This window comes from Mya arenaria, chromosome 10 (genome assembly GCF_026914265.1).
Source record: "Mya arenaria isolate MELC-2E11 chromosome 10, ASM2691426v1".
NCBI lineage: Eukaryota > Metazoa > Mollusca > Bivalvia > Myida > Myidae > Mya > Mya arenaria.
This window is the reverse complement of record NC_069131.1, coordinates 42,316,307-42,340,917: the sequence shown is the minus strand read 5'-3', so window position 1 is coordinate 42,340,917 and position 24,611 is coordinate 42,316,307. Positions and strand designations below refer to the sequence as shown.

Here is a 24,611-nt window from a genome sequence, read left to right as displayed (position 1 = left end):
GTAGGATCTCCTTGTGTGTCAGAGTTACAATGGTAGAATCTCTTTGTGTGTCAGTGTTACAATGGTAGAATCTCCTTGTGTGCCAGAGTTACAATGGTAGAATCTCCTTGTGTGTCAGTGTTACAATGGTAGAATCTCCTTGTGTGTCAGTGTTACAATGGTAGAATCTCCTTGTGTGTCAGAGTTACAATGGTAGAATCTCCTTGTGTGCCAGAGTTACAATGGTAGAATCTCCTTGTGTGTCAGTGTTACAATGGTAGAATTTCCTTGTGTGTCAGAGTTACAATGACAGAATCTCCTTGTGTGCCAGAGTAATAATGGTAGGATCTTCTTGTGTGCCAGAGTTGCGATGATAAAATCCCCTTTTGTATCCGAGTGGCGATGGTAAAATCCCCTTTTGTATTCGAGTGGCAATGGTTAAATCCCCTTTTGTATCAGAGTGGCGATAGTAGAAAACCCTTGTGTATTAGAGTTGCGATAGTAGAAAACCCTTGTGTATCAGAGTTGCGATAGCAAAAACCCTTGTGTATCAGAGTTGTGATAGTAAAAAACCCTTGTGTATCCGAGTTGCGATAGTAGAAAACCCTTGTGTATCAGAGTTGCGATAGTAGAAAACCCTTGTGTATCAGAGTTGCGGTAGTAAAAAACCATTTTTGTATCCGAGTGGCAATGGTTAAATCCCCTTTTGTATCAGAGTGGCAATGGTTAAATCCCCTTGTGTATCAGAGTTGCGTTACTAAAAAACCCTTGTGTATCAGAGTTGCGATAGTAAAAAAACCTTGTGTATCAGAGTTGCGATAGTAGAAAACCCTTGTGTATCAGAGTTGCGTTAGTAAAAAACCCTTGTGTATCCGAGTTGCGATAGTACAAAATCTTGTGCATCAGAATTGCGATAGTAAAAAACCCTTGTGTATCAGAGTTGTGATAGTAGAAAACCCTTGTGTATCAGAGTTGCGATAGTAGAAAACCCTTGTGTATCAGAGTTGCGATAGTAAACAACCTTGTGTATCAGAGTTTCGATAGTAGAAAACCCTTGCGTATCAGAGTTGCAATTGTAAAAACCCTTGTCTATCCGAGTTGCGATAGCAAAAAACCTTGTGTATCAGAGTTGTAATACTAGAAAACCCTTGGGTATCCGAGTTGCGATAGTAAAAAACCTTGTGTATCCGAGTTGCGATTGTAAAAAACCTTGTGTATCAGAGTTGCGATTGTAGAAAACCTTGTGTATTAGAGTGTCGATAGTAGAAAACCCTTGTGTATCCGAGCTGCGATAATAAAAAAACCTTGTATATCAGAGTTGTGATAGAAGAAAACCTTGTGTATCAGAGTTGCGATAGTAGAAAAACCTTGTGTATTCGAGTTGCGATAGTAGAAAACCTTGTGTATCCGAGTTGCGATAGTAAAAACCCTTGTGTATCCGAGTTGCGATAGTAGAATAACCATTGAGTATCAGAGTTGCGATAGTAGAAAACCCTTGTGTATCAGAGTTGCGATAGTAAAAAACCTTGTGTATCCGAGTTGCGATAGTAAAAAACCCTTGTGTATCAGAGTTGCGATAGTACAAAACCTTGTGCATCATAGTTGCGATAGTAAAAAACCCTTGTGTATCAGAGTTGCGATAGTACAAAATCTTGTGTATCAGAGTTGCGATAGTAAAAAACCCTTGTTAATCAGAGTTGCGATAGTACAAAACCTTGTGCATCAGAGTTGCGATAGTACAAAATCTTGTGCATCAGAGTTGCGATAGTAAAAACCCTTGTGTATCAGAGTTGCGATAGTAGAAAACCCTTGTGCATCAGAGTTGCGATAGTAGAAAAACCTTATGTATCCGAGTTGCGATAGTAAAAAACCCTTGTGTATCAGAGTTGCGATAGTACAAAACCTTGTGCATCATAGTTGCGATAGTAAACAACCCTTGTGTATCAGAGTTGCGATAGTAAAAACCCTTGTGTATCAGAGTTGCGATAGTAGAAAACCCTTGTGTATCAGAGTTGCGATAGTACAAAACCCTTGTGTATCAGAGTTGCGATAGTACAAAACCCTTGTGTATCCGAGTTGCGATAGTAGAAAACCCTTGTGTATCAGAGTTGCGATAGTAATAAACCCTTGTGTATCAGAGTTGCGATAGTACAAAACCCTTGTGTATCAGAGTTGCGATAGTACAAAACCTTGTGCATCAGAGTTGCGATAGTAAAAAACCCTTGTGTATCAGAGTTGCGATAGTAAAAACCCTTGTGTATCAGAGTTGCGATAGTAGAAAACCTTGTGTATCAGAGTTGCGATAGTAGAAAACCCTTGTGTATCCGAGTTGCGATAGTAGAAAACCCTTGTGTATCAGAGTTGCGATAGTAAAAACCTTGTGCATCAGAGTTGCGATAGTACAAAATCTTGTGCATCAGAGTTGCGATAGTAAAAACCTTGTGCATCAGAGTTGCGATAGTAGAAAACCTTGTGCATCAGAGTTGCGATAGTACAAAATCTTGTGCATCAGAGTTGCGATAGTAAAAACCTTGTGCATCAGAGTTGCGATGGTAGAAAACCTTGTGTATCAGAGTTGCGATAGTAGAAAACCTTGTGCATCAGAGTTGCGATAGTAAAAACCCTTGTGTATCAGAGTTGCGATAGTAAAAACCCTTGTGTATCAGAGTTGCGATAGTAGAAAACCTTGTGCATCAGAGTTGCGATAGTACAAAATCTTGTGCATCAGAGTTGCGATAGTACAAAATCTTGTGCATCAGAGTTGCGATAGTAAAAACCTTGTGCATCAGAGTTGCGATAGTACAAAATCTTGTGCATCAGAGTTGCGATAGTAAAAACCTTGTGCATCAGAGTTGCGATAGTACAAAATCTTGTGCATCAGAGTTGCGATAGTACAAAATCTTGTGCATCAGAGTTGCGATAGTAAAAACCTTGTGCATCAGAGTTGCGATAGTACAAAACCCTTGTGCATCAGAGTTGCGATAGTAGAAAACCTTGAGTATCAGAGTTGCGATAGTAAACAAACCTTGTGTATCAGAGTTGCGATAGTAAAAACCCTTGAGTATCAGAGTTGCGATAGTAAACAAACCTTGTGTATCAGAGTTGCGATAGTAAAAACCCTTGAGTATCAGAGTTGCGATAGTACAAAACCTTGTGCATCAGAGTTGCGATAGTACAAAATATTGTGCATCAGAGTTGCGATAGTAAACAAACCTTGAGTATCAGAGTTGCGATAGTAAAAACCCTTGTGTATCAGAGTTGCGATAGTACAAAACCTTGTGCATCAGAGTTGCGATAGTAAAAACCCTTGTGAATCAGAGTTGCGATAGTACAAAACCTTGTGTATCAGAGTTGCGATAGTACAGAATCTTGTGTATCAGAGTTGCGATAGTAGAAAACCCTTGAGTATCAGAGTTGCGATAGTAGAAAACCCTTGTGTATCAGTGTTGCGATAGTAGAAAACCCTTGTGTATCAGAGTTGCGATAGTTAAAACCCTTGTGTATCAGAGTTGCGATAGTACAAAACCTTGTGTATCAGAGTTGCGATAGTACAAAATCTTGTGTATCCGAGTTGCGATAGTAGAAAACCCTTGTGTATCAGAGTTGCGATAGTAGAAAACCCTTGTGCATCAGAGTTGCGATAGTAGAAAAACCTTGTGTATCAGACTTGCGATAGTAAAAAACCCTTGTGTATCAGACTTGCAACAGTATAAACCCTTGTGCATCAGAGTTGCGATAGTAGAAAACCCTTGTGTATCAGACTTGCAACAGTATACATATATCCGAGATACATTGGCAATATCCCTGGTAACGATAAAATTACCTTTTGTATCATAATTGCAGAACTAACTTTAAATTTTGAACAACATGCAATCTCCGAATGTCTGAATAAACTAATTTTAGACATATTATTGCTAGTTCATATTTAAATTGAGACTTAAGAAATAGGCATATGAATTTGGGTGCTTATTGAATTTTTTTGGTACACAGAAAAATTACCTGTGATAGAAGAAATTAAAAGACTCATTCAGATTGCATGTTGGGGCGGAGTCATTTCACTCATTAAATTGAACAAATATCAATAAGAATATGAAGACTCAGATTGTAAATAGAAGGGTAATCAGGAAATTTTCAAAACGATTTATGACCGCCATTTGGCACAATGAAACAGTTCCTTCGACATTGCAATATTTTTAAATAGTAATTATACGTTAATGAGCTTACGATAACAATTTTCCCAGAGGTGAGAGAATCAGTCAGAAATAGTGAAATAAGATATTATGAAGCTGTGTGAAGTTAGCTAAACATACGACATTGGACATTGGACATTCAAAATCGAATGTTGTTCTGGCACGACATTGGACATTGGACATTCAAAATCGAATGTTGTGCTGGCACGACATTGGACATTGGACATTCAAAAGTGAAAGTCGTGCTGGCACGACATTGGACATTGGACATTCAAAAATGAAAGTCCAATGTCATGCCAGCACGACTTTCACTTATGAATGTCCAATGACCAATGTCGTGCCAGCACAACATTCGATTTTGAATGTCCAATGTCCAATGTCGTGCCAGCACAACATTCGATTTTGAATGTCCAATGTCCAATGTCGTGCCAGCACAACATTCGATTTTGAATGTCCAATGTCATGCCAGCACGACTTTCACTTTTGAATATCCAATGTCCAATGTCGTGCCAGCACAACATTCGATTTTGAATGTCCAATGTCATGCCAGCACGACTTTCACTTTTGAATATCCAATGTCGTGCCAGCACAACATTCGATTTTGAATGTCCAATGTCCAATGTCGTGCTTGCACGACATTCATTTTTGAAATCCCAATGTCCAATGCCGTGCTGGCACGACATTCATTTTTGAAATCCCAATGTCCAATGCCGTGCTGGCACAACATTCGATTTTGAATGTCCAATGTCATGCCAGCACGACTTTCACTTTTGAATATCCAATGTCCAATGTCGTGCCAGCACAACATTCGATTTTGAATGTCCAATGTCATGCCAGCACGACTTTCACTTTTGAATATCCAATGTCCAATGTCGTGCCAGCACAACATTCGATTTTGAATGTCCAATGTCATGCCAGCACAACATTCGATTTTGAATGTCCAATGTCCAATGTCGTGCTTGCACGACATTCATTTTTGAAATCCCAATGTCCAATGCCGTGCTGGCACGACATTCATTTTTGAAATCCCAATGTCCAATGCCGTGCTGGCACGACATTCATTTTTGAATGTCCAATATCCAATGTCGTGCCAACACGACTCTCAATTTTGAATGTCCAATGTCCAATGTCGTGCCAGCACAACATTCGATTTTGAATGTCCAATGTCCAATGTCGTGCTAGCACGACATTCATTTTTAATGTCCAATGTCGTATGTTTATCTAACTTCACACAGCTATATTATGATATTATATTTTATGTAGATTAGGTGTATAAGTAGTATATGTGTTTTCTCCACAGCCAGTGTACATAAACAAATAGTTCAAACCTAACTAAAGGGGGGGGGGGGGAATCCATACATCAATCTACTGACAGTTAAAATTGGAAACTATTTCTATGCACATCCTTCTTTATGGCTTATCACACATTATTCTACATTAGTATGTTATTATGACAATGACCATAACGTTTTAAGTGTATGGGTTTTTGCGCACATACAGCGCATTTTGAGATCGCCGAACTATAATACCTGATTTCTGCCATTTCGTGTCGGCGGCTCTTCGGAAAGGCAAATACCGCCAACGAGAATACACTTGAGACGCGCTAGAAGGACAAACTAGTAGTTTGTTGGGGAAGCCAACCGTCGAAATGCCACCAAATCCGATGGCAAACACAAATATGAGTCAACTTTTGCGTTGGCGGCTATACATGTATCGCATTATTTTGCTCTCGATTTTGCACCTTTTCGTGTGGTCGAATTTCGCATTTTCGCAACAAATACACACCCACACGAAATGGCAGAAATCTTCCAAAATACTGAACGAATATGATCACAAGACCTGAACAATGCTTTTTACTACTTTCTTGAGAAGCGCTCGCTGGAATTAACGACGTCAAACACACATGATGCATTTGTCAACAACATAGTTATACGATTACTTAAGGGCCGGCCACAATGCAAACGTCGTTTGAAGGAACAAAATTTAAAATGTTAAAAAAATCAATTTTTATTTAGTTTTGAGGTTCAATATTAAATATTTACACCTCAACTTTCATTCCTTAAATGAACCAGGAAATAAATTTCATTCACTATTTGCCTTTTTAAAAAAAATGTCTTATGTGAAAAGATATCATCAAGAACTCTCAAGACATTATTGATTAGGTAGTCTGTGGCATTTTGACACAAAAACAAAGTAATAATGTAGACAGACTTCTCCCAAAGAATGTGAATGCTTTTTGATCCAAACTGTGATAAAATATTCGTCTGTAAAATTTATTTAACTCCTTACTTCCCCAAAACATGTCCCCAAGAATATATGTTTTACTCCTAAAGATAGTTTCTCAAAATTAAATAAAACATGAAACTTTTGAAACGTTTTAATTTTTTACCTTCCCCGCCCATTTTGCATTGTGGAAGGCCCTTAAAATGAAAGTTTAAATTTTGATATCCAATTCTGAACACATGCTAACACATGTGTCAACATTGAAATTGTTTTGCGAAATCGTCTGGAAATACGAACGTCAAAGCAAAACATTACCCAATAATTAAAAGCATAAATTTCAATTTGGTGCTGGAAATTTGAAGAAACGTCTTTACAAAAATTGTTTTTCAAGGGAATCTGTCAGAATGCACCATATTTACGGTATTTCCTGTGAGAGTTTGTATTCGGAAAGCTTGAAATAGATTTTTCCGCTGTTGTATTTTGCGAATTAATATGACTTGATTCGCTTTTGCGTTGTTTTTCCTCCAAAGCATATTAAATTATCATGTCACAAGGAAAAAAGCGAAAATTCTTCCCGGTTATGCATCTGAAAACACTTATATTATAAATTAATTATTTTTTTATTATACAATAAAGTATAACAAAAACGCAGTTGTAGTGGGGACTGAACCCACGCCGGTACAGGCAAGAATAAAATAGAAACCCGATACCTTGTCCACTCGCCCACAGGGCGCATATTAAGCTAACGGATATTGAAACCTTTATTGAAAACATTGGTAGCACCACGTGATAATGTCAATCAACCTAACACGCTTCAACTATTTGTTGAATCGCGTAAGTAACGTCTTCCAAAATTGTGGACTTCAACGACAATAGTTAAGCATACATCAACATTTATTGAAGGGTTCTAGCAGTCAGTATCTACGTTTTAACACTCCTAATGATTTGCTTCACTTTATTCCGTAAAAAAAGAAATCCGTAAAAAGTGCATTTTACAAACCAATTCCTTTAGCTTTTTACATAAATTGCTCATTATTGCGTAGTATTTAATTCAAATTGTCAGGTAAGATGTGGGTTGCTCAATTCTGGTGGTCGTGTCGATTTCTTCTTCCGATTTTCAATTACATATAAACGTCTTTTTCTGTATTCGACCAAATCCAGTCTTCTGCACTTTCTGCTTTCCTTTGTTATGTTCGGGAAATTATTGATTAAATATGATATGTAATATCCTCAATATGCGACAACGGTCTTCGCTTACCAGCTTTTTGCGGAGTTGGCCATTTCGCTAACAAGGACCTGTTCGTATTCCTTCTGCATTGCATGGTAAAACCCGAGTTTCTCGTCAATAATAAAAAACACCATGTCTCATGTGATAATTTCAAGTTATTCTCTTTCAATGATGTCGAAAGGCTGTTCAATCGATATATTTGTTCTTAAAATAGTTCAGGCATCTGAACAGGATACGCAAGTGGTGATGTTATAACATCCTCAGCTTTCTCCGATCAGGCGTTGGAACATTGCGAACACTTTTATAGATACCAAGGTTTCTTACGGTAAACGCCGTCCTTTTCTTGAGTGTTTCCTCAGCTTCGGTTTGGCGATCAGGAGCGGTTCAAGGATTTGACATAAGAGGGGGCATATCTAAGGGGCGTAACCTTTTGACTAGCGACCCTCCCTCCGAACCGAAAGTTATTTGGTTTATAGATTTGGCAGAGGGGTTGTGGTACTTACCAATGAAATTTTTAACACTTCCTAGTCCGAAATGATGCATTTTGGTCAAGTAAGCCTGGACGGGTTAAGGGGGGTTTGGGGGGTCCCCCCCCCCTTAATCGTCAAAGTAAATTTCTTGTTGATGACCCATGTGAGAACCCCTTTAGGGCACGTGATTCCTGAATGAGTTAACTCGATTATAAATTTGCATAATTGCTGATTATATTTTGATCACTTATACAAATAGTACCTTAGTTTTGTAACTTAATGTTTTTCAACCATATTTAAATGTTACATGTCTATTATTTGTTTAATGTGAATGTAATGTATCTCTCTTATCGAGTCTTATATGCATCTGATCCTATTTTTAGTATATGCCTTCAGATGACCTTATTCAGTATCTTTCATAATATCATTCTTCTTTTTAGCTGTTACACCAAACCTGTAGTTTAATAGTTACATCATGCTGAAAAATTGACGTTAAAAAGCTCTGCGATCTTGCCTTGCCGACTTTAAATTAATAAAATCTATATTAATGATTCGCACTTCTTACTAACACAAAGTAACTTAATTTCCATAGTGAACTAGTTTTTAAGTTGTCATGCTTTTGCCAGATTATTTGATCGAGGTTGTCATGCGCTTCCTTAGTTATCTGATTGCAAATTGTCATGTTTTTGCCAGGTTATCTGGTTCGCAAATTGTCATGTTTTTGCCAGGTTATCTGGTTCGCAAATGTCATGTTTTTGCCAGGTTATCTGGTTCGCAAATGTCATGTTTTGCCAGGTTATCTGGTTCGCAAATTGTCATGTTTTTGCCAGGTTATCGGTTCGCAAATGTCATGTTTGTGCCAGGTTATCTGGTTCGCAAATGTCATGTTTTGCCAGGTTATTTGATTGCAAATTGTCATGTTTTTGCCAGGTTATCTGGTTCGCAAATGTCATGTTTTGCCAGGTTATCTGGTTCGCAAATTGTCATGTTTTTGCCAGGTTATCGGTTCGCAAATGTCATGTTTGTGCCAGGTTATTTGGTTCGCAAATGTCATGTTTTGCCAGGTTATTTGATTGCAAATTGTCATGTTTTTGCCAGGTTATCTGGTTCGCAAATGTCATGTTTTGCCAGGTTATTTGATTCGCAAATGTCATGTTTTGCCAGGTTATTTGATTCGCAAATGTCATGTTTTGCCAGGTTATTTGATTCGCAAATGTCATGTTTTGCCAGGTTATTTGATTCGCAAATGTCATGTTTTTGCCAGGTTATCTGGTTCGCAAATGTCATGTTTTTGCCAGGTTATTTGGTTCGCAAATGTCATGTTTTGCCAGGTTATTTGATTGCAAATTGTCATGTTTTGCCAGGTTATTTGATTGCAAATTGTCAAGTTTTTGCCAGGTTATCGGTTCGCAAATGTCATGTTTGTGCCAGGTTATTTGGTTCGCAAATGCCATGTTTTGCCAGGTTATTTGATTGCAAATTGTCATGTTTTTGCCAGGTTATCTGGTTCGCAAATGCCATGTTTTTGCCAGGTTATTTGATTGCAAATTGTCATGTTTTTGCCAGGTTATCTGGTTCGCAAATGTCATGTTTTGCCAGGTTATTTGATTGCAAATTGTCATGTTTTTGCCAGGTTATCTGGTTTGCGAATTGTCATGTTTTTGCCAGGTTATCTGGTTCGCAAATTGTCATGTTTTTGCCAGGTTATTTGATTGCAAATTGCCATGTTTTTGCCAGGTTATTTGATTGCAGATTGCCATGTTTTTGCCAGGTTATTTGGTTCGCAAATATCATGTTTTTGCCAGGTTATTTGGTTCGCAAATGTCATGTTTTGCCAGGTTATTTGATTGGACAATGTCATGCCTTTGCCAGGTAAATTGATTGGAAAATGCCATGCTTTTGCCAGGTTGTTTGATTGGACAATGCCATGCTTTTTAACAGGTTATTTGGTTGAAAAATGTCATGCTTTTTAACAGGTTATTTGATTGGAAAATGTCATGCTTTTTAACAGGTTATTTGATTGAAAAATGTCATGCTTTTTAACAGGTTATTTGATTGAAAAATGTCATGCTTTTTAACAGGTTATTTGGTTGAAAAATGTCATGCTTTTTAACAGGTTATTTGATTGGAAAATGTCATGCTTTTTAACAGGTTATTTGATTGGAAAATGTCATGCTTTTTAACAGGTTATTTGGTTGAAAAATGTCATGCTTTTTAACAGGTTATTTGATTGGAAAATGTCATGCTTTTGCCTGGTAATTTGATTGGAAAATGTCATGCATTTGCCAGGTTGTTTGATTGATAAAATGTCATGTCTTCAGCAGGTTATTTTATTTGAAAATGTCATGCTTTTGGCAGGTTATTAGATTGGGAGGTTTCCGTATATATGAAGTTTAAAGTCAATACCTATTGATCCGGACAAAGATAAGTATGAAAATTACCTAAGGGCAATAACTCATAAAATAATTCAGCCAGAGTTATAGGTCCAGTGTATTGCACTTCTCAGTGATAACCATCTGTATATGAAATTCAATACCGTCAACACTTTTCGTGAAAGGCTCCGAACGAGGGTGTTTGTAAGCCCACACAAACACAAATGATTTCTGTTGTATTGTTTATTCATAATAAATTATATAAAATTGATGAAAATGTTACCCATAATGAGAGGTTAAAACATTATTGCACTTCCAACACAATGTACAATGCTAGTTAAAGCAGACATCTTGTAAACATGCACGCTCATTGCAACACACATGGTCGTAAACAACTAATAGTTTCTGTCAAAAGAGTTTGTAAAGTATCAATTCAATCTTCATAGACCTTGAGAGATCTTTAACAAAACAACACAAGTGAATATTTTGTCTAATGAGAATGCAGTATTTCTCAAGTTTTCCATTACATTTATTTCAGTAAATCGGCAGTCAATTGATTTTAATCAGTTGAAGCGGTAGATATAAACAGTGGCTGGCCTAGTTTGTAAGTAGTTTATAATACAAAATATTATGTAGATCACAAAACAAAAGATTGGTTAGCATGTACTTAACAAGAGCTGTCACAGAGACAGCGGGTTCAACTATTCCGCCGCTTTTCAGTGTAAGGATTAAAAAGTTTTGGCTAAACATGGATCACTGTAAAAATAGATTAGATTTCAATGCAATACATGATGTATTTGCCGAGATATTAACATAAATGTTGTTACATGCAAAATTTTAACCAGAATTTCTATGACCAATAATAAAGGGCCATTATTTGCAAAATACAGTTATCTAACTTGGTTATTCAAGTAGGTTGGGTGGTTGAGTACCATTGTATAACTTGGTTATTCAAGTAGGTTGGGTGGTTGAGTACCATTGTATAACTTGGTTATTCAAGTAGGTTGGGTGGTTGAGTACCATTGTATAACTTGTTATTCAAGTAGGTTGGGTGGTCGAGTACCATTGTATAACTTGGTTATTCAAGTAGGTTGGGTGGTCGAGTACCATTGTATAACTTGGTTATTCAAGTAGGTTGGGTGGTCGAGTACCATTGTATAACTTGGTTATTCAAGTAGGTTGGGTGGTCGAGTACCATTGTATAACTTGGTTAATTGAGTAGGTTGGTTGGTTGAGTACCATTGTATAAAGTCTCAATGCAATACATCAAGCAGTTGCTGAGATATTAACCTATGTGTGCTTACATGCAAAACCTTAACCAGAATTTCAAAGTCAAATAATAAAGGGCAATTATTTCCATTAAATGCAAATTAGAGTTATCTAACTTGGTTAATTAAGTAGGTTGGACTTTGGTGTACTTACATGCAAAACCTTAACCAAGGTGTGACGCTGAAGCAGACGCCGACGCTTGGGCAAGTAGTATAGCTCTCCTTATTCTTCGAATAGTCGAGCTAAAAATAGACAAAATAGAAAGTTATTCTTCACAAAAAAACAACGTCTTTTTAAAAAAAGTACAAACTAACAATCTTTTTACATTACCTTCAGACACAAAACAGAATCATGTGACTTGTACTGGCTGCTGTATACAAATGTAAACCACTTCATAACAAAGTTCTGATAAAGACAATGTGTGCTTGTTTTTTTTAATTTTACAAACTTTGACGTTCTCAGTGTGACAGTATCACATAAACCTTAACATTTTTAAGTAATGGTTATAGGTTAACTGTATCAAAATAAATGGGTTAATTCAAGAAGTCTCATAATTTGGTCACTGCATACTTAACCCTAAAACCAGGATAGTGTTTGAGATTATATTTTGTTAAATTGCCAAGCCTCTGGTTTAAATCTCCCGATTCCCCTGATTAAAATCAATCACAGCTGACCCCTGATATAAGAAATTGATTGTAATATAGATTTGAAAAAAAACTGCCATCCCATTGGACAAAATAAAATTGAGCTAGCCACGAAGAAGCACAAGAGAATTTAGTTAGTCACCATTCTTAAAATCAGTCTCCTCCATGCCAAAATAGAGAACTTTAGTTATAACAACAATTTAAAACATGCAATCTGTCTTCAGTTAGCACAAATGGATGCATGAAAATGAATTAAAAGCCATTAGTGCCATCATCTTAAATAAAGGCGCAAAAGACAAAACAAAAAGCATATGATATGTGTACAGCTAAAGAAGTATTAGCCTTCATAAATGGGATTTTTAATTTATAGATACGAGGCCACGAATTCCCCACCTTAAAGTGACACTCTTATTCTAAATCAATACATACACATGTAAAACAAACATCAATTTTGACTGATAAACCTTGAACTTAACTTACTAAATAATGCATTTATGGAAAATATTAATTACTGATAACAAGATTGTAACCTTGTATTTAATAGTAGAAAGCCCAAAAATATTAAATGATTGGTGAATGCTAAAAGATTTACTGTGATCTACTATAGTCTCATAAGGTAGAAATACCGTATTTTATGCTCATTTCTTTTAAATTAAACACGGTATCCTTCATAAAAATGCTCATGTCTTTCAAATTAAACATGGTATCCTTCATAAGAACAATTGTTTTCAACATGTATTCATCCTTTTTGGGAATTTCAAAACAATATTATTTAATGTGGTAAATCTTATCTGGGAGTAAGAGTGCATCTTTCAAAAGTGTCAATTTTATTGCTTATCTGTACATAAATCACATATATACTTTGATTTGATAATTCATGTCAATGGGTTACACATAATAATGCATTAAACAAAAATAAATAATTTTGCACCGATCAAGTGTAACCTATATTTTGTCCCTTTAATACTGTGTCAGTTTGGCATTCGACACTTCATGAAATACATTCAGCTGTTGTGTTTTTTTTTCTATAAGTACCATGCCCTGAACCCACCTCTAAGGCAGCGAATAACACAAGTATGTAAATCATCCTGGTTCATAATGTCAGTTTGGCTGCTCCAGACCTATGTGTTGTTGTTATTCACACAAAACAATGCCCTATGGTAAACCTGGAGCCAAACTGTAACACAATAAAACCATCCCATTTCTACCTGTGTTTTGACTGATCTTGTAACATATTCATTGGTAAATTCAACCACATTTAGGTTTTTCTAGTCATACAATGCCCTGAGCAAACGAGTAGCACAAAAACAATAATATCACCCCTTTGCATACAGTGTCAGTAAGGCCTTCAATGCATCCACAAATTCATGAAACCATATTCCTCGTGATGCAATGCCCCCAGATCAACTTTTAAGCAATAATATCATCCCTTTTCAAAATGTGTCAATTTGGCCTTTCACTGCTTTACATAAATACACTCATCATCATAGATTCACCAGTACCAACACGTTACTGGTTCCATCCCATTTCCAACAGTGATTTGACCTTCGACGGTTCCAGAATTGTCTTTCCTTAAACAAACTCCTGAGGCTTACAATTCCTTGAGCTCAACTTTAAGCGAAACAGTAACACATAAATACCATCAACCAATTTCAAACTCGGTGAATTTGGCTTTTGACTTCAACAGGAACGTGTTTAACAAGTTTACGAGGTAAGCATTGCTTTGAGTCACACCATAGCCAAAGAGTAACACATCAATGACATCAACCAGTTTCATACTTGGTGAACATGGACTTTGACTTCTCGGGGAATATGTTAAACAAGTTCACGAGGCGAACGATGCCCTGTGTCCCACCATAGGCCAACCAACAACACTGCAGCTGGTTTGGATTGAACTGGACCTGAAACAGAAGCCATTGTAATAAATGATGGTTCATTTGGACCTGGAACATAGGTCATTGTAATAAATGAGGGGTGAACGGGACCTAGAACATACATGTAGGTCATTGTAATCAATGACGGGTGAACTGGACCTGAAACAGAAGCCACTGCAATGAATGAGGGGTGAACTGGACCTGAAACAGAAGCCACGGCAATAAATGGGTAGTGAACTGGGCTTGAAACAGAAGCCACTGCAATAAATGAGTAGTGAACTGGGCTTGAAACAGAAGCCACTGCAATAAATGAGTAGTGAACTGGGCTTGAAACAGAAGCCACTGCAATAAATGAGTAGTGAACTGGGCTTGAAACAGAAGCCACTGCAATAAATGAGTAGTGAACTGGGCTTGAAACAGAAGCCACTGCAATAAATGAGTAGTGAACTGGGCTTGAAACAGAAGCCACTGCAATAAATGAGTAGTGAACTGGGCTTGAAACAGAAGCCACTGCAATAAATGAGTAGTGAACTGGGCTTGAAACAGAAGCCATTGCAATAAATGAGGGCTCAATGGGACCTGGCACAGAAGTATAATTTATAATCATGGTCACAATGTCCTTAATCTTTGACCTACTGACCCCAAAATAAATAAGAGGCAAATCCTTATCATGACTTATTCACGTACCAAGTTCAAAAGTTAGTCATCAGAAACAACAGTGTTACCATGATGTGGATTATGAGGCTAAACAAATAAATACTTAAGTGTCTGTCAAGATTTGCAGGCAAACACAAATACAGAGCCATATCTGCCCATGAAAGGTTCCATCAGTACATGGGAATCAATCGATTTAAGTTAACCATGGATGTTAACCTTTTAGGCTTATAAGAAATCTTATGTTCAAACATATAATTATAATTCCCTGTAAAGATCGGAAAAATGTTAAACTTGTGCCCATTAACTTTGTAAATAAGATTAAGTTTGATCAAATTTACAAATTGAATAAGAAATCGTCAAGAAAGAGAGTAAGACATAAGACTATTTCGTCCAATTTTGACAATTAGCAGCAGAACTCAGGGACTTGTCAAGTGATTACTGGGGTAGGCTAGTTTTAAAAATTGTTCAAAATATTAAACATTGTAACTAAGTCTGGTTGATTTAAAGAAAAAATGTCATTCAAGTCAGAGAGTGGTCAAATACAATGGACACCACCAATCCACCATGGGTCATCCAATAATACGTCCCATTTTTAAACAGCATATAAAATTAACCTAGAAACCAGAAATATAAATACTAATAACCAAAGGAACTTACAGCTTTAAAAGCATAGGTTGGTGGTTGGTCATATTTCTCCGCCTCAGCTACATCATCTCTTACTTGATCAAGACGCTGTTGAGAAAAATAACACAAAATATAAATTGTTTCCTGAAGGCCGTATGAATTTATTTTTTTGTTTTGACAAATTTTGGTAGAAAAAAATAGGAATGAACAAGCAATATTACAAAAAAAATATTTCATTCAAAAACCATGAAAGTACAACCATTTTTTTCTATATAATTAATATTTAGAATTATGATCCTGAACAAATACAGTATCATTTAAAAAAAATGCTTTTACTGAAAATTTGCTGCATGATGATTAACAGCTATTTATTATTAATACAAGAGGCCCAAAAGGGCCTATGCTCTACTGGCATGGCTCTTGTGGTCATTTTCAATCCAGAGCGTGTACATTTGAGTAATAGGCAACAAATATATAGTTCACTTTTAGTGTTTGGGTTAGCTGAAAATGCTGCATGTTCAACATCTGAAGACAGGAAGTGTTGTAAGCAGATTAGTTGCATGAACTATTTTAATATTTGCCAAGTAAAGGTATTCTGAGGGTAAGAAATATTTGCTTTTAAAACTGTACTCATCGTCAAAATTTCATTTCTGTAGCCTTTAAAATAAAAAGTCGGTCAAAGTCAAGGACATCCGAGAACAACATTAATGCTTGTTTGCAAAACCGTTCACATGGTCAAAATTTCATTACTGTAGCTTTAAAGATTAATAAGTAAGTCAAAAGGGGTGGGGCCAGCTTTTGCCCAAGGGGCATTATTTCAAATGTTTTCAATTGCATCATATGATGCTCCACAACAAATTTCAAAGGTATGGGCCTTGTGGTTTGAAACAAAAAGATTTTGAAAATATTTCTTAAATAAGTCTGTAGGAAAATTGTGACACCCAAGGCAGTGCCAGCTTTGACCCAAGGGGTATAATTTGAACAACCACTTGTGGAACAATATCCGGGGGGGGGGGGGGGGGGGGGGGGGGAGGGGGGGCATAATTTGAACAAACCTTCACAAGCAATTGCGAATTTACATGTACACCTGGCTAAAAATAGACTTCGCTCATGTAGTCTTGGCTAAAAATAGACTTAGCTTAAAATAGTATTTTTTTATACTTTCAAGACCCATAATCCAGGCATGCATGGGCAAATCTGGCTTGTTTTCAAAAGGAACCGAGTTCTAATGGATATCTAAATACTGTTCAAGTTTCATCGAGATACAATCAAAACTGAAGACTGTATCGTGTTCACAAGCCAGAGTTTACACAAATTGACAATAGCATTTTTTATACTATCAAGGGCCATAATCTAGGCATGCATGGTCGGATCTGGCTGGTTTTCAAAAGGAACCGAGCTCTAATGGATATCTAGATACTGCACAAGTTTCATCGAGAAACAATCAAAACTGGAGACTGTATCGTATTCTCAAGCTCGTGTTTACACAATAGCATTTTTATATACTATCAAGGGCCATAATCTAGGCATGCATGGGCGGATCTGGCTGGTTTTCGAAAGGAACTGAGTTCTAATGGATATCTAGATACTGTACAAGTTTCATCGAGATACAATCAAAACTGAAGACTGTATCGTGTTCACAAGCAATTGTTTACAGACGCACGGACGAACATACTACGTACACATTACCATCGCATAAAATAAAAGCATTTACACACCCGTAAACTGTTACATATACTTTCATGGGTTGAAAATCATAAGCTTTTAATCTTATCAACATGTAAATGACATGGTGTAACTGGACATATCTTTGGGCCATTTAATTGTGAATCCTATTAAGGAGCAGTTTTTGTACCGATGAGATGTTTCCAACAGAGCGAAGTTTCTCCTCAATATAAGAATTGTTCCTAGGTCACTTGATGAAATGGTCACTTATTTTTCTATATCATTGTAAAACAAATAGGTTCTCATACTTACATGATACATATCTACGTACTCCATATAATTCAGACAAGGTTTGGATTTTTTTTGTTCTGAACATGTGCATTTATCTGTTTTATCTGGTTGAATAGTTTTTTCACGATTATTTTGTAAGCTCTCTTCTGATTGGCTGTATTCCTTTGTTTGGCCATTTTCCAAAGTCTTCTGTGACTGGCTGATCTTTGGTTGACTATCTGATTGTAAGCTTTTAGTAGATTGGTTCTTTTGACATTTAGCACATATATGAGTTTGATTCGAGTCCTCCTTTGAGTCAAGAAATGTCACATTAGTTTCACATACTTTCTGAAAAGGAAAGGATTGCATTTAAGCTTTATTTCTATCAAGAAATGGTGGTAAGAAACATTCTACAGGAAACAATAAACAAAAGAAGAGTGTGTCAGAAAAAAGGACATAATTCAACAAACATTAAAGAGCTTTGGACCTTGCTTAACTTGGCAGTATTGTCTCTGACAACATGTGTACATCATTATGTATAGTTTCGTGTGAATACCTGGATATGACCAAAGTTAGTTTTTGCAATGCCAGCACTTATACTAAAGCTTTCACAATACCGCAAATTATTTTCTTAAAAAGAACACAGATAAGATTATTAAAGTGCAGTAAAAGTGTATGAGGTACGACATTGAGATTACTACGGAGGTTACAGTCATCAAAATCAGACTAGGATGAACACGCGCCAATTCTTACAATGATGCTTGGCAACAAAGTTTAGCATGGTGAGAGTGGTCTAGTAGTATAGGTGCCCGCCACTCACCCAAGAAGCTGTGGGTTTGATCTCAACCTAGGTTTATTTCTCAGACTTTCAGAAGGACACCAGTACTTATTTCTTCCCAAGGAACAGACTACAATGATATAAATCAGCTTTGAACTGTCTGTACAATCAAGCTAAAAATACATTATCAATAAAATCCAGATTTTGAACAAGCCTGGACAGCATTTTACTAGTGAAGGGCTTTCGGGCTTGTGCTAATTACTTAGTTTATTACCATTCTGAACTTGTATGTCTTTGTGTCTGGAGATGTATACTGCACATCTCTCATAGGTGTGGCAGTTATCCGCCCTTTATTATCACACTGGGCACTCATACACAGCCAGTCAGAGAAGGTGATATCCTGTAAGAAAACATAGGATTAGATCAGTCTTCTTCGAGTGGGAAAGACATAGAAAAATCAAACACATTGAAAGCTCTGATGGGATTTTTAACCAACTAGTATAGTACACTGTAGCGGAAGTTATACATTATACCCACGGAGTACATGGGTCATGTGCAAACAGTGCTGTAATAAATATTGAAAATCTATGCTGGCTGCCAGGGAGAAATACTTTATTAACCTTGCTGTACTGTAAAGCATTAAGAAACATGATCACCATACGCAGATGTCAGATGCTTCTCTCTTATTTCATCTGAGGGCATAACTCAATAATGATTAAATCAAGTGTTATGGGCATTGCAGGACAGTAATATGTGACCCAAGTTTCATGTGAATAATGAAACAGTTCTTTGAGTTATGGTCAAGATAGAAGTGTTTGCAATCCAAAGCTTTCAACAAAGACACAACAGCTATCAGAATACCATGACTTTTATGTTAAATTTAATTCATAATTAAAATTTGCTGTGTCCTTTCTCTTTTTCGTAATACATACAATGCTTTGGAGTTTTCAATTTTTGCATTTCTTTCGGCTGATGCTTTCCATTGCTCGAGTTTGCGATTAAATTTAATAAAAGTTACGGTTTTAATTTTATCATCATTGCCAATGGCACAATGAACTGACAAGCTTATTTGTATATTCCATACTTTAAGGATTTTTTTATTCATTGATTTCTACATGTAGTGTCAAACAATCACTCACCCAGATACAGCAGTACAGATTACCAAGGTAGTAGCACAAAATGTCGGGTACTCTTTTCTTCGCCTGCCCTGGGGCGCCTATATACATCAGGGTGTGGCATTCCCGGTAGCGAGCCTTGTTCGTATTCAATCTGTAACATACAATAATAACAAAGTGAAGTACACACTTGAATATAGTAGCACACAAGGTCATATTAATCTGAATCAGACTGTCTGTGAAAAGCAGTGTGTGGGATTCACGGCGGCAAGCACATTAACTCCTCAACACAATAGCCACCTTTTATACAAGAATGGGAATGTTTACACTTTTAGGCAGTACTAGTGTCATAGGATGCTTTGTTTATCAACATAAGACTTCCTCTGTAGCTTTTGGGGATATTATTCCCTCACTCAGGTGGGGGAGAATGGAGAAAATTTCCTGGGGATTTTTTTTCAAACTGGCAGAAATGGTATGTATGAACACATATGGCCACTTAATAATTCAACCAAGTAAACGTTCACATTTTACACAATAAGTTTAAGGTTACTTTGTTCACTGTACGGGACCTCCTGGGTACTAGTGATGAACTACCAGTAATTGATATGACTTTGCTTAATTAAAGAATATACTGAATCTAAGTCCATGTGCATAATCTTAGCTTGTCTATTGTTCCATAGTGTGAGCCATTAACTTTTATTATATGATTTTAGCAAAGCTGCAAATATCTGTTGTTAAAATCATGAACAAAGATGATCTATTGACATATTCTGAGGATACTGTACATGTAGAACAATTGAGTTGAATAAGTGGCCATCTGTCACTTACGAGTTAAGAGGTTGTGTCACCATGAAAACTTACGCGTAATTGTCATCTGAGGCCAGGAAAACACCCTGCACAAGTCGTGAAGAACAAGATGACATGGCACAGCAATACTCTTCTGTGTACAGCGGGACTTGGGGGTTTTCCACATCCCAGAAGTGGGAATCCAGGCCCTCTGAACCTGAGGAGTGAAATCATAGGAATGCCATTAATTGCTGAAAAAGAAATGACAGAAAAAGGAATGTTACCATTACCTGTAATAGAAGTTTCAGGATATTTAAAGGCCTAGTTTAATCCTTCTATAAGTGACACCCCCATCAAAAAAAAAAAATGTGTATAGTAAACAACCTCTGTGTATTGATCTTAATCTAATTGCCTAATTGTCTTATCAGATCTCCAATCTGAGTGTCCTGCTGTAGAGTTTTGTAGGTTTTATAATAGAAATGGACCCTAAATGGCCCTGAGCCAATAAACAAATACACAGGAAATGAGTCCCTACTGTGACATCAGTGCAATTTGCAGGAGATGCACAGCAGGGGATTGTCATGCCAAACATTTCTTAAACTAGGCCTTTAAGACGTAAATGCAAAACATCCTTCTGTTATTAGAGGCTGGCCTTCAGGCTGTAAATGGCATAGTTGTAAATGGAATATACAATGAAGACCCCATCATCGCCTTATCTTCAATTTAAATATCATGTCTTTCTTATTTTATTGAAGTTAACAACAACAGAATATTTAGTTAACCGCTCCAATCTTTTTTCAAACTGCCAAAAACCTACTGGTCACAACAATGTTTGTTAAAGACGCTATCCAGGTGACAGTTCTGACAGGAAATGCGTGAATCTGATGTGTGGCAACAGGAAGTAGCTTTTCTCCCTCCTCACTTGAGAGTTTCAGCAAGGGAGAGCACTCAATGAGATTGAAGATTCTTACACTTCCTGTAGAAGCAAAGAAATAAATTAATTATTAACATGTGACATGAGCATACAGGAAAAATGGTATTTAAATGTCACAATTGGCAGTTGTTATAGCGCTAACTTCTCATCGAGGCATAACAGGTTTGATTCCCAGGACTTTGAGTATGTCATTAGGTCTGATAATTCAGTTTCCTCTGGGTACTCCGGTTCCCCCAACAACTAAACACCTTACTCTCACATAACATCATGAGTTATGTTACCTAATTTTGTGATTTAAAGGTATTGGAGTTATAAGTGAAAATGACATAAACTTGCCATAATCCCAATAATAATGTCTGCCATGCTAAAAAGACGACAAACAAAATAAAATGACAAACTAACCATCAGTGTAGCCGGCTAGTATTCTAGGGTGACCTTGACTAGGGTCCCAATCCAAAGCTGTACAAACCAAGCCACAGTTTACTGGTGTTCTGTTGGGTACTAAGGTTAATAATGGCTTCACCTTTAATGTGAGTGGAGTTTCTTGATCAGCTTGTATATCTGGAATGCTACAAAACAAAACAGACAGTTAATTCAGTGCATATATACAATGCTCCCAACATTTCAACGAAAGGAGAAAAATAAAGTGTTTTTTTTAAATAAAGATGTGTGTAATTTTTCTGCAATTAAATGTACCAAGTTTAATTTCAATACCTTATATGCTTTTTGAGTTATGGCCTGTGTAATTTCTATGGAAACATATGTACCAAATTTCATTTGAATACCTTAACACTTTTAGGGTTATGGCCATTGTTTAAGTATTTCAATGCCAACAAGGCGGACTCCATAGAGACAGAACCAAGGCCAGTACAATACCAAGGCTTTTTCCTTAAAAAAGCAGAAATCAGAAAAAATGACATAAATTTCAATTGTCAATGTTTATAGCAACATAAAAGAATGGCAACAAAAGTCACATCAACCTAAATATTCTGACAGTTCCATCTGTCATAGAAACAGCTATAAGTCCTATCCTCCTGTAAGTTTCGTCACTGTGACATTTTGACTGCCATACCCCTGTGGGACACCACTTTAGTCCTGTGGCCAGGCCAAAGTCATGAACCAGGGTGTAAAGTTGTCTTGGGACTGTGCGACTTAGTCTGAAAAAGCAAATTATTTCAATTATGATAGTTAATCTTACTTCCAAGCTCCTGTGGGGCACCACTTTAATCCTGTGACTAGGCCAAAGTCATGAACCTGGGTGTACAGTTGTCTCGGGGCAGTACAACTAAGTCTGAGTAAATAAAAAGAGTTAATCTCATGGCCAAGCTCCTTTAATCCTGTGACTAAGCCAAAGTCACGAACGTGTAGTTGAATGACTGGTGGTGGTGAGACATGAGTCGGAAAGAGTTAATTATGTCAATTATAAAAGTAATTTTGAGCTTGAAATTCTGTCTTCCAAGCCCCTGTGGAACAACATTTTAATCCTGTGACCAGTCAGTTGTCTAACAGGGTGTACAGGCCCTCATTTTTCAAAAGGTTACTAAAGGGACTGTACACCAGATTGGCATAAAAAAAATTTATTTCTGTAAAGGATCTCAGGACAATTATTTAATAAAATGTTCTACTCATTGATATCATAACTGTAAAAAAAACAACACCAAAATGTAAAAAAAAATTGTGTTGGAGACCGGGTTCGAACCGGTGTCGCCAAAATTGCAGTACAGTGTTGTATCCACTGTGCTACGAAGGCTTACCCTAAACAGTTGGAATATTTAATCTATATACCTAACTTGGTAATATCACGTGATAACATCCACTAGCCAATCACGCCTAAGGAATTAATTCTACTAGGTATGAAAACATAGGAAAAAATTGCGAAAAATAAATTAATTGTTAACTATGTGGTACTTCAGTTAGTAAGTTTCAATGCATTGTACACATCGATACCAAGTTTATGTCATTTTTTAATAATTTTCTTCTTTTTTCCCGCTGTTTCATCATACTGAGTGCAGCCCCTTTAAGCATAAAAAGCTTAAGTAGCTTATTCCATTAAGCCAAATATCTTACTTAAATCATTTTACCACATAAAAATTAGTTCATCATGAATTTCATGAAAAAAAAATCCTTAGGTTCAAAATCTCTTACATTCTTGAGTTGTTGGTAAGGGAAGTCCATTCCAGGTGTGAGACACATCAAAAAATCCATTTTTGCAGTTCTGTTCATGCAGGAATGTGTCCAATAGGGGCTTGGAAGTCAAAATGTCAAAACAAAAATGCTTAGCTTGATTGCTTTATAAGAGCCTTAATGTCAGACCTATACCGAAAGCAATGAAGTCAATATTTTTCTCTATCAGCAGAAGAATAAAAAAACAACATATTTTTTAACCATACTAAAAGGAATCATGTACATGATGTATTCCATATATGAATCATACTTAACAGAATTAACACAACATCAAAAGTCATTTACCAAAAGTTTGACCATACTGTAGGAGTTTAACATAAAAATAGTTTTGGAATGGAAACTGAAGCGAAACGCCATTACTTTTCACAATTTTGAGGACGTTGCTTTTCCTGAAATAGCTGGCAAAACCCAAGAATTAGCGTTTCACAATGTCATAAATTCCTTTATAAACAGAACTGTAAATATATTTATGTGAAAAAGATTTTTATGTGTCTCACACCTGAAATGGAACTCCCTTATCAACAACTGAAGGATGTGGTAGATTCTTATCTATATTCACACAATTTCTAAGACTAACCTCGAATTACATGTGACCCCTGTGCACCATATCTGTATGACACCAGGGCCTGAGTACGTCTTTTCCCCACAAAATCTGGTCTTTGGGTTTGTCTTCCCCACTACAGCAAGTATCTGGAATTTGAAACATGACATGACCATCATTTTGATAACTATTACCTACTCTTATTGTCTTTATTGATTATCTAAAGAATGAAAATGGAAGCTTAGTTTCTACATTTTTGATTTAAAATAGTTTTTATTAAGACAATAGCACTGCCTAAATTTGACCAGGCTGTATCTTGATCATACCTATACATTAAAGGATTTTCAAAAAACTTGTCATGAAGGTTCACAATGATGAGGCAGCGCATCGCGCACAAGACCCAGGTCTGTATCTCAAAAACCAAGATTAATAAGTCAAAGGTTGAAATTATCCTAATCCAGACTGTAGCTTAACCATGCATTAAAGGATTTTTTTTTAAAACTTGTTGTGAAGGTTCTCAATGATGAGGCAGCATGTCGCACACAAGACCCAGGTCTGCACCTAATAAGGGCTGTATCTTGACAATGCATTAAAGGATTTAAAAAAAAACTTGCTGTGAAGGTTCACAATGATGAGGCAGCGTGTCGCACACAAGACCCAGGTCTGTACCTCAAAGACCACGGTTAATAGGTCAAAGATTGAAATGATCCTAATCAAGGCTGTATCTTGACCATGCATTAAAGGATTTTTAAAAAAAACTTGTTGTGAAGGTTCACAATGATGAGGCAGCGTGTCGCACACAAGACCC

The 24,611-nt window shown here is 36.7% G+C and overlaps 1 protein-coding gene across 1 annotated transcript in view; it reads right to left on the bottom strand.

Annotated features, from left to right (window-relative positions):
* Nucleotides 1-10,689: 10,689 nt before the first annotated feature.
* The window catches only part of LOC128206667 (uncharacterized), a 34,622-nt gene continuing 20,700 nt past the window's right edge, over nt 10,690-24,611 (bottom strand). The window contains exons 12-21 of the mRNA XM_052909275.1: nt 23,840-23,952; nt 22,059-22,235; nt 21,481-21,647; nt 20,962-21,120; nt 20,220-20,361; nt 19,383-19,512; nt 18,518-18,643; nt 17,508-17,813; nt 15,564-15,638; nt 10,690-14,276 (exon numbers count right to left, since the gene is read on the bottom strand). Coding sequence (XP_052765235.1) covers nt 14,139-14,276; nt 15,564-15,638; nt 17,508-17,813; nt 18,518-18,643; nt 19,383-19,512; nt 20,220-20,361; nt 20,962-21,120; nt 21,481-21,647; nt 22,059-22,235; nt 23,840-23,952 — 1,533 coding nt within the window. The 3' untranslated portion in view covers nt 10,690-14,138. The remainder of the gene's footprint in view (nt 14,277-15,563; nt 15,639-17,507; nt 17,814-18,517; nt 18,644-19,382; nt 19,513-20,219; nt 20,362-20,961; nt 21,121-21,480; nt 21,648-22,058; nt 22,236-23,839; nt 23,953-24,611) is intronic.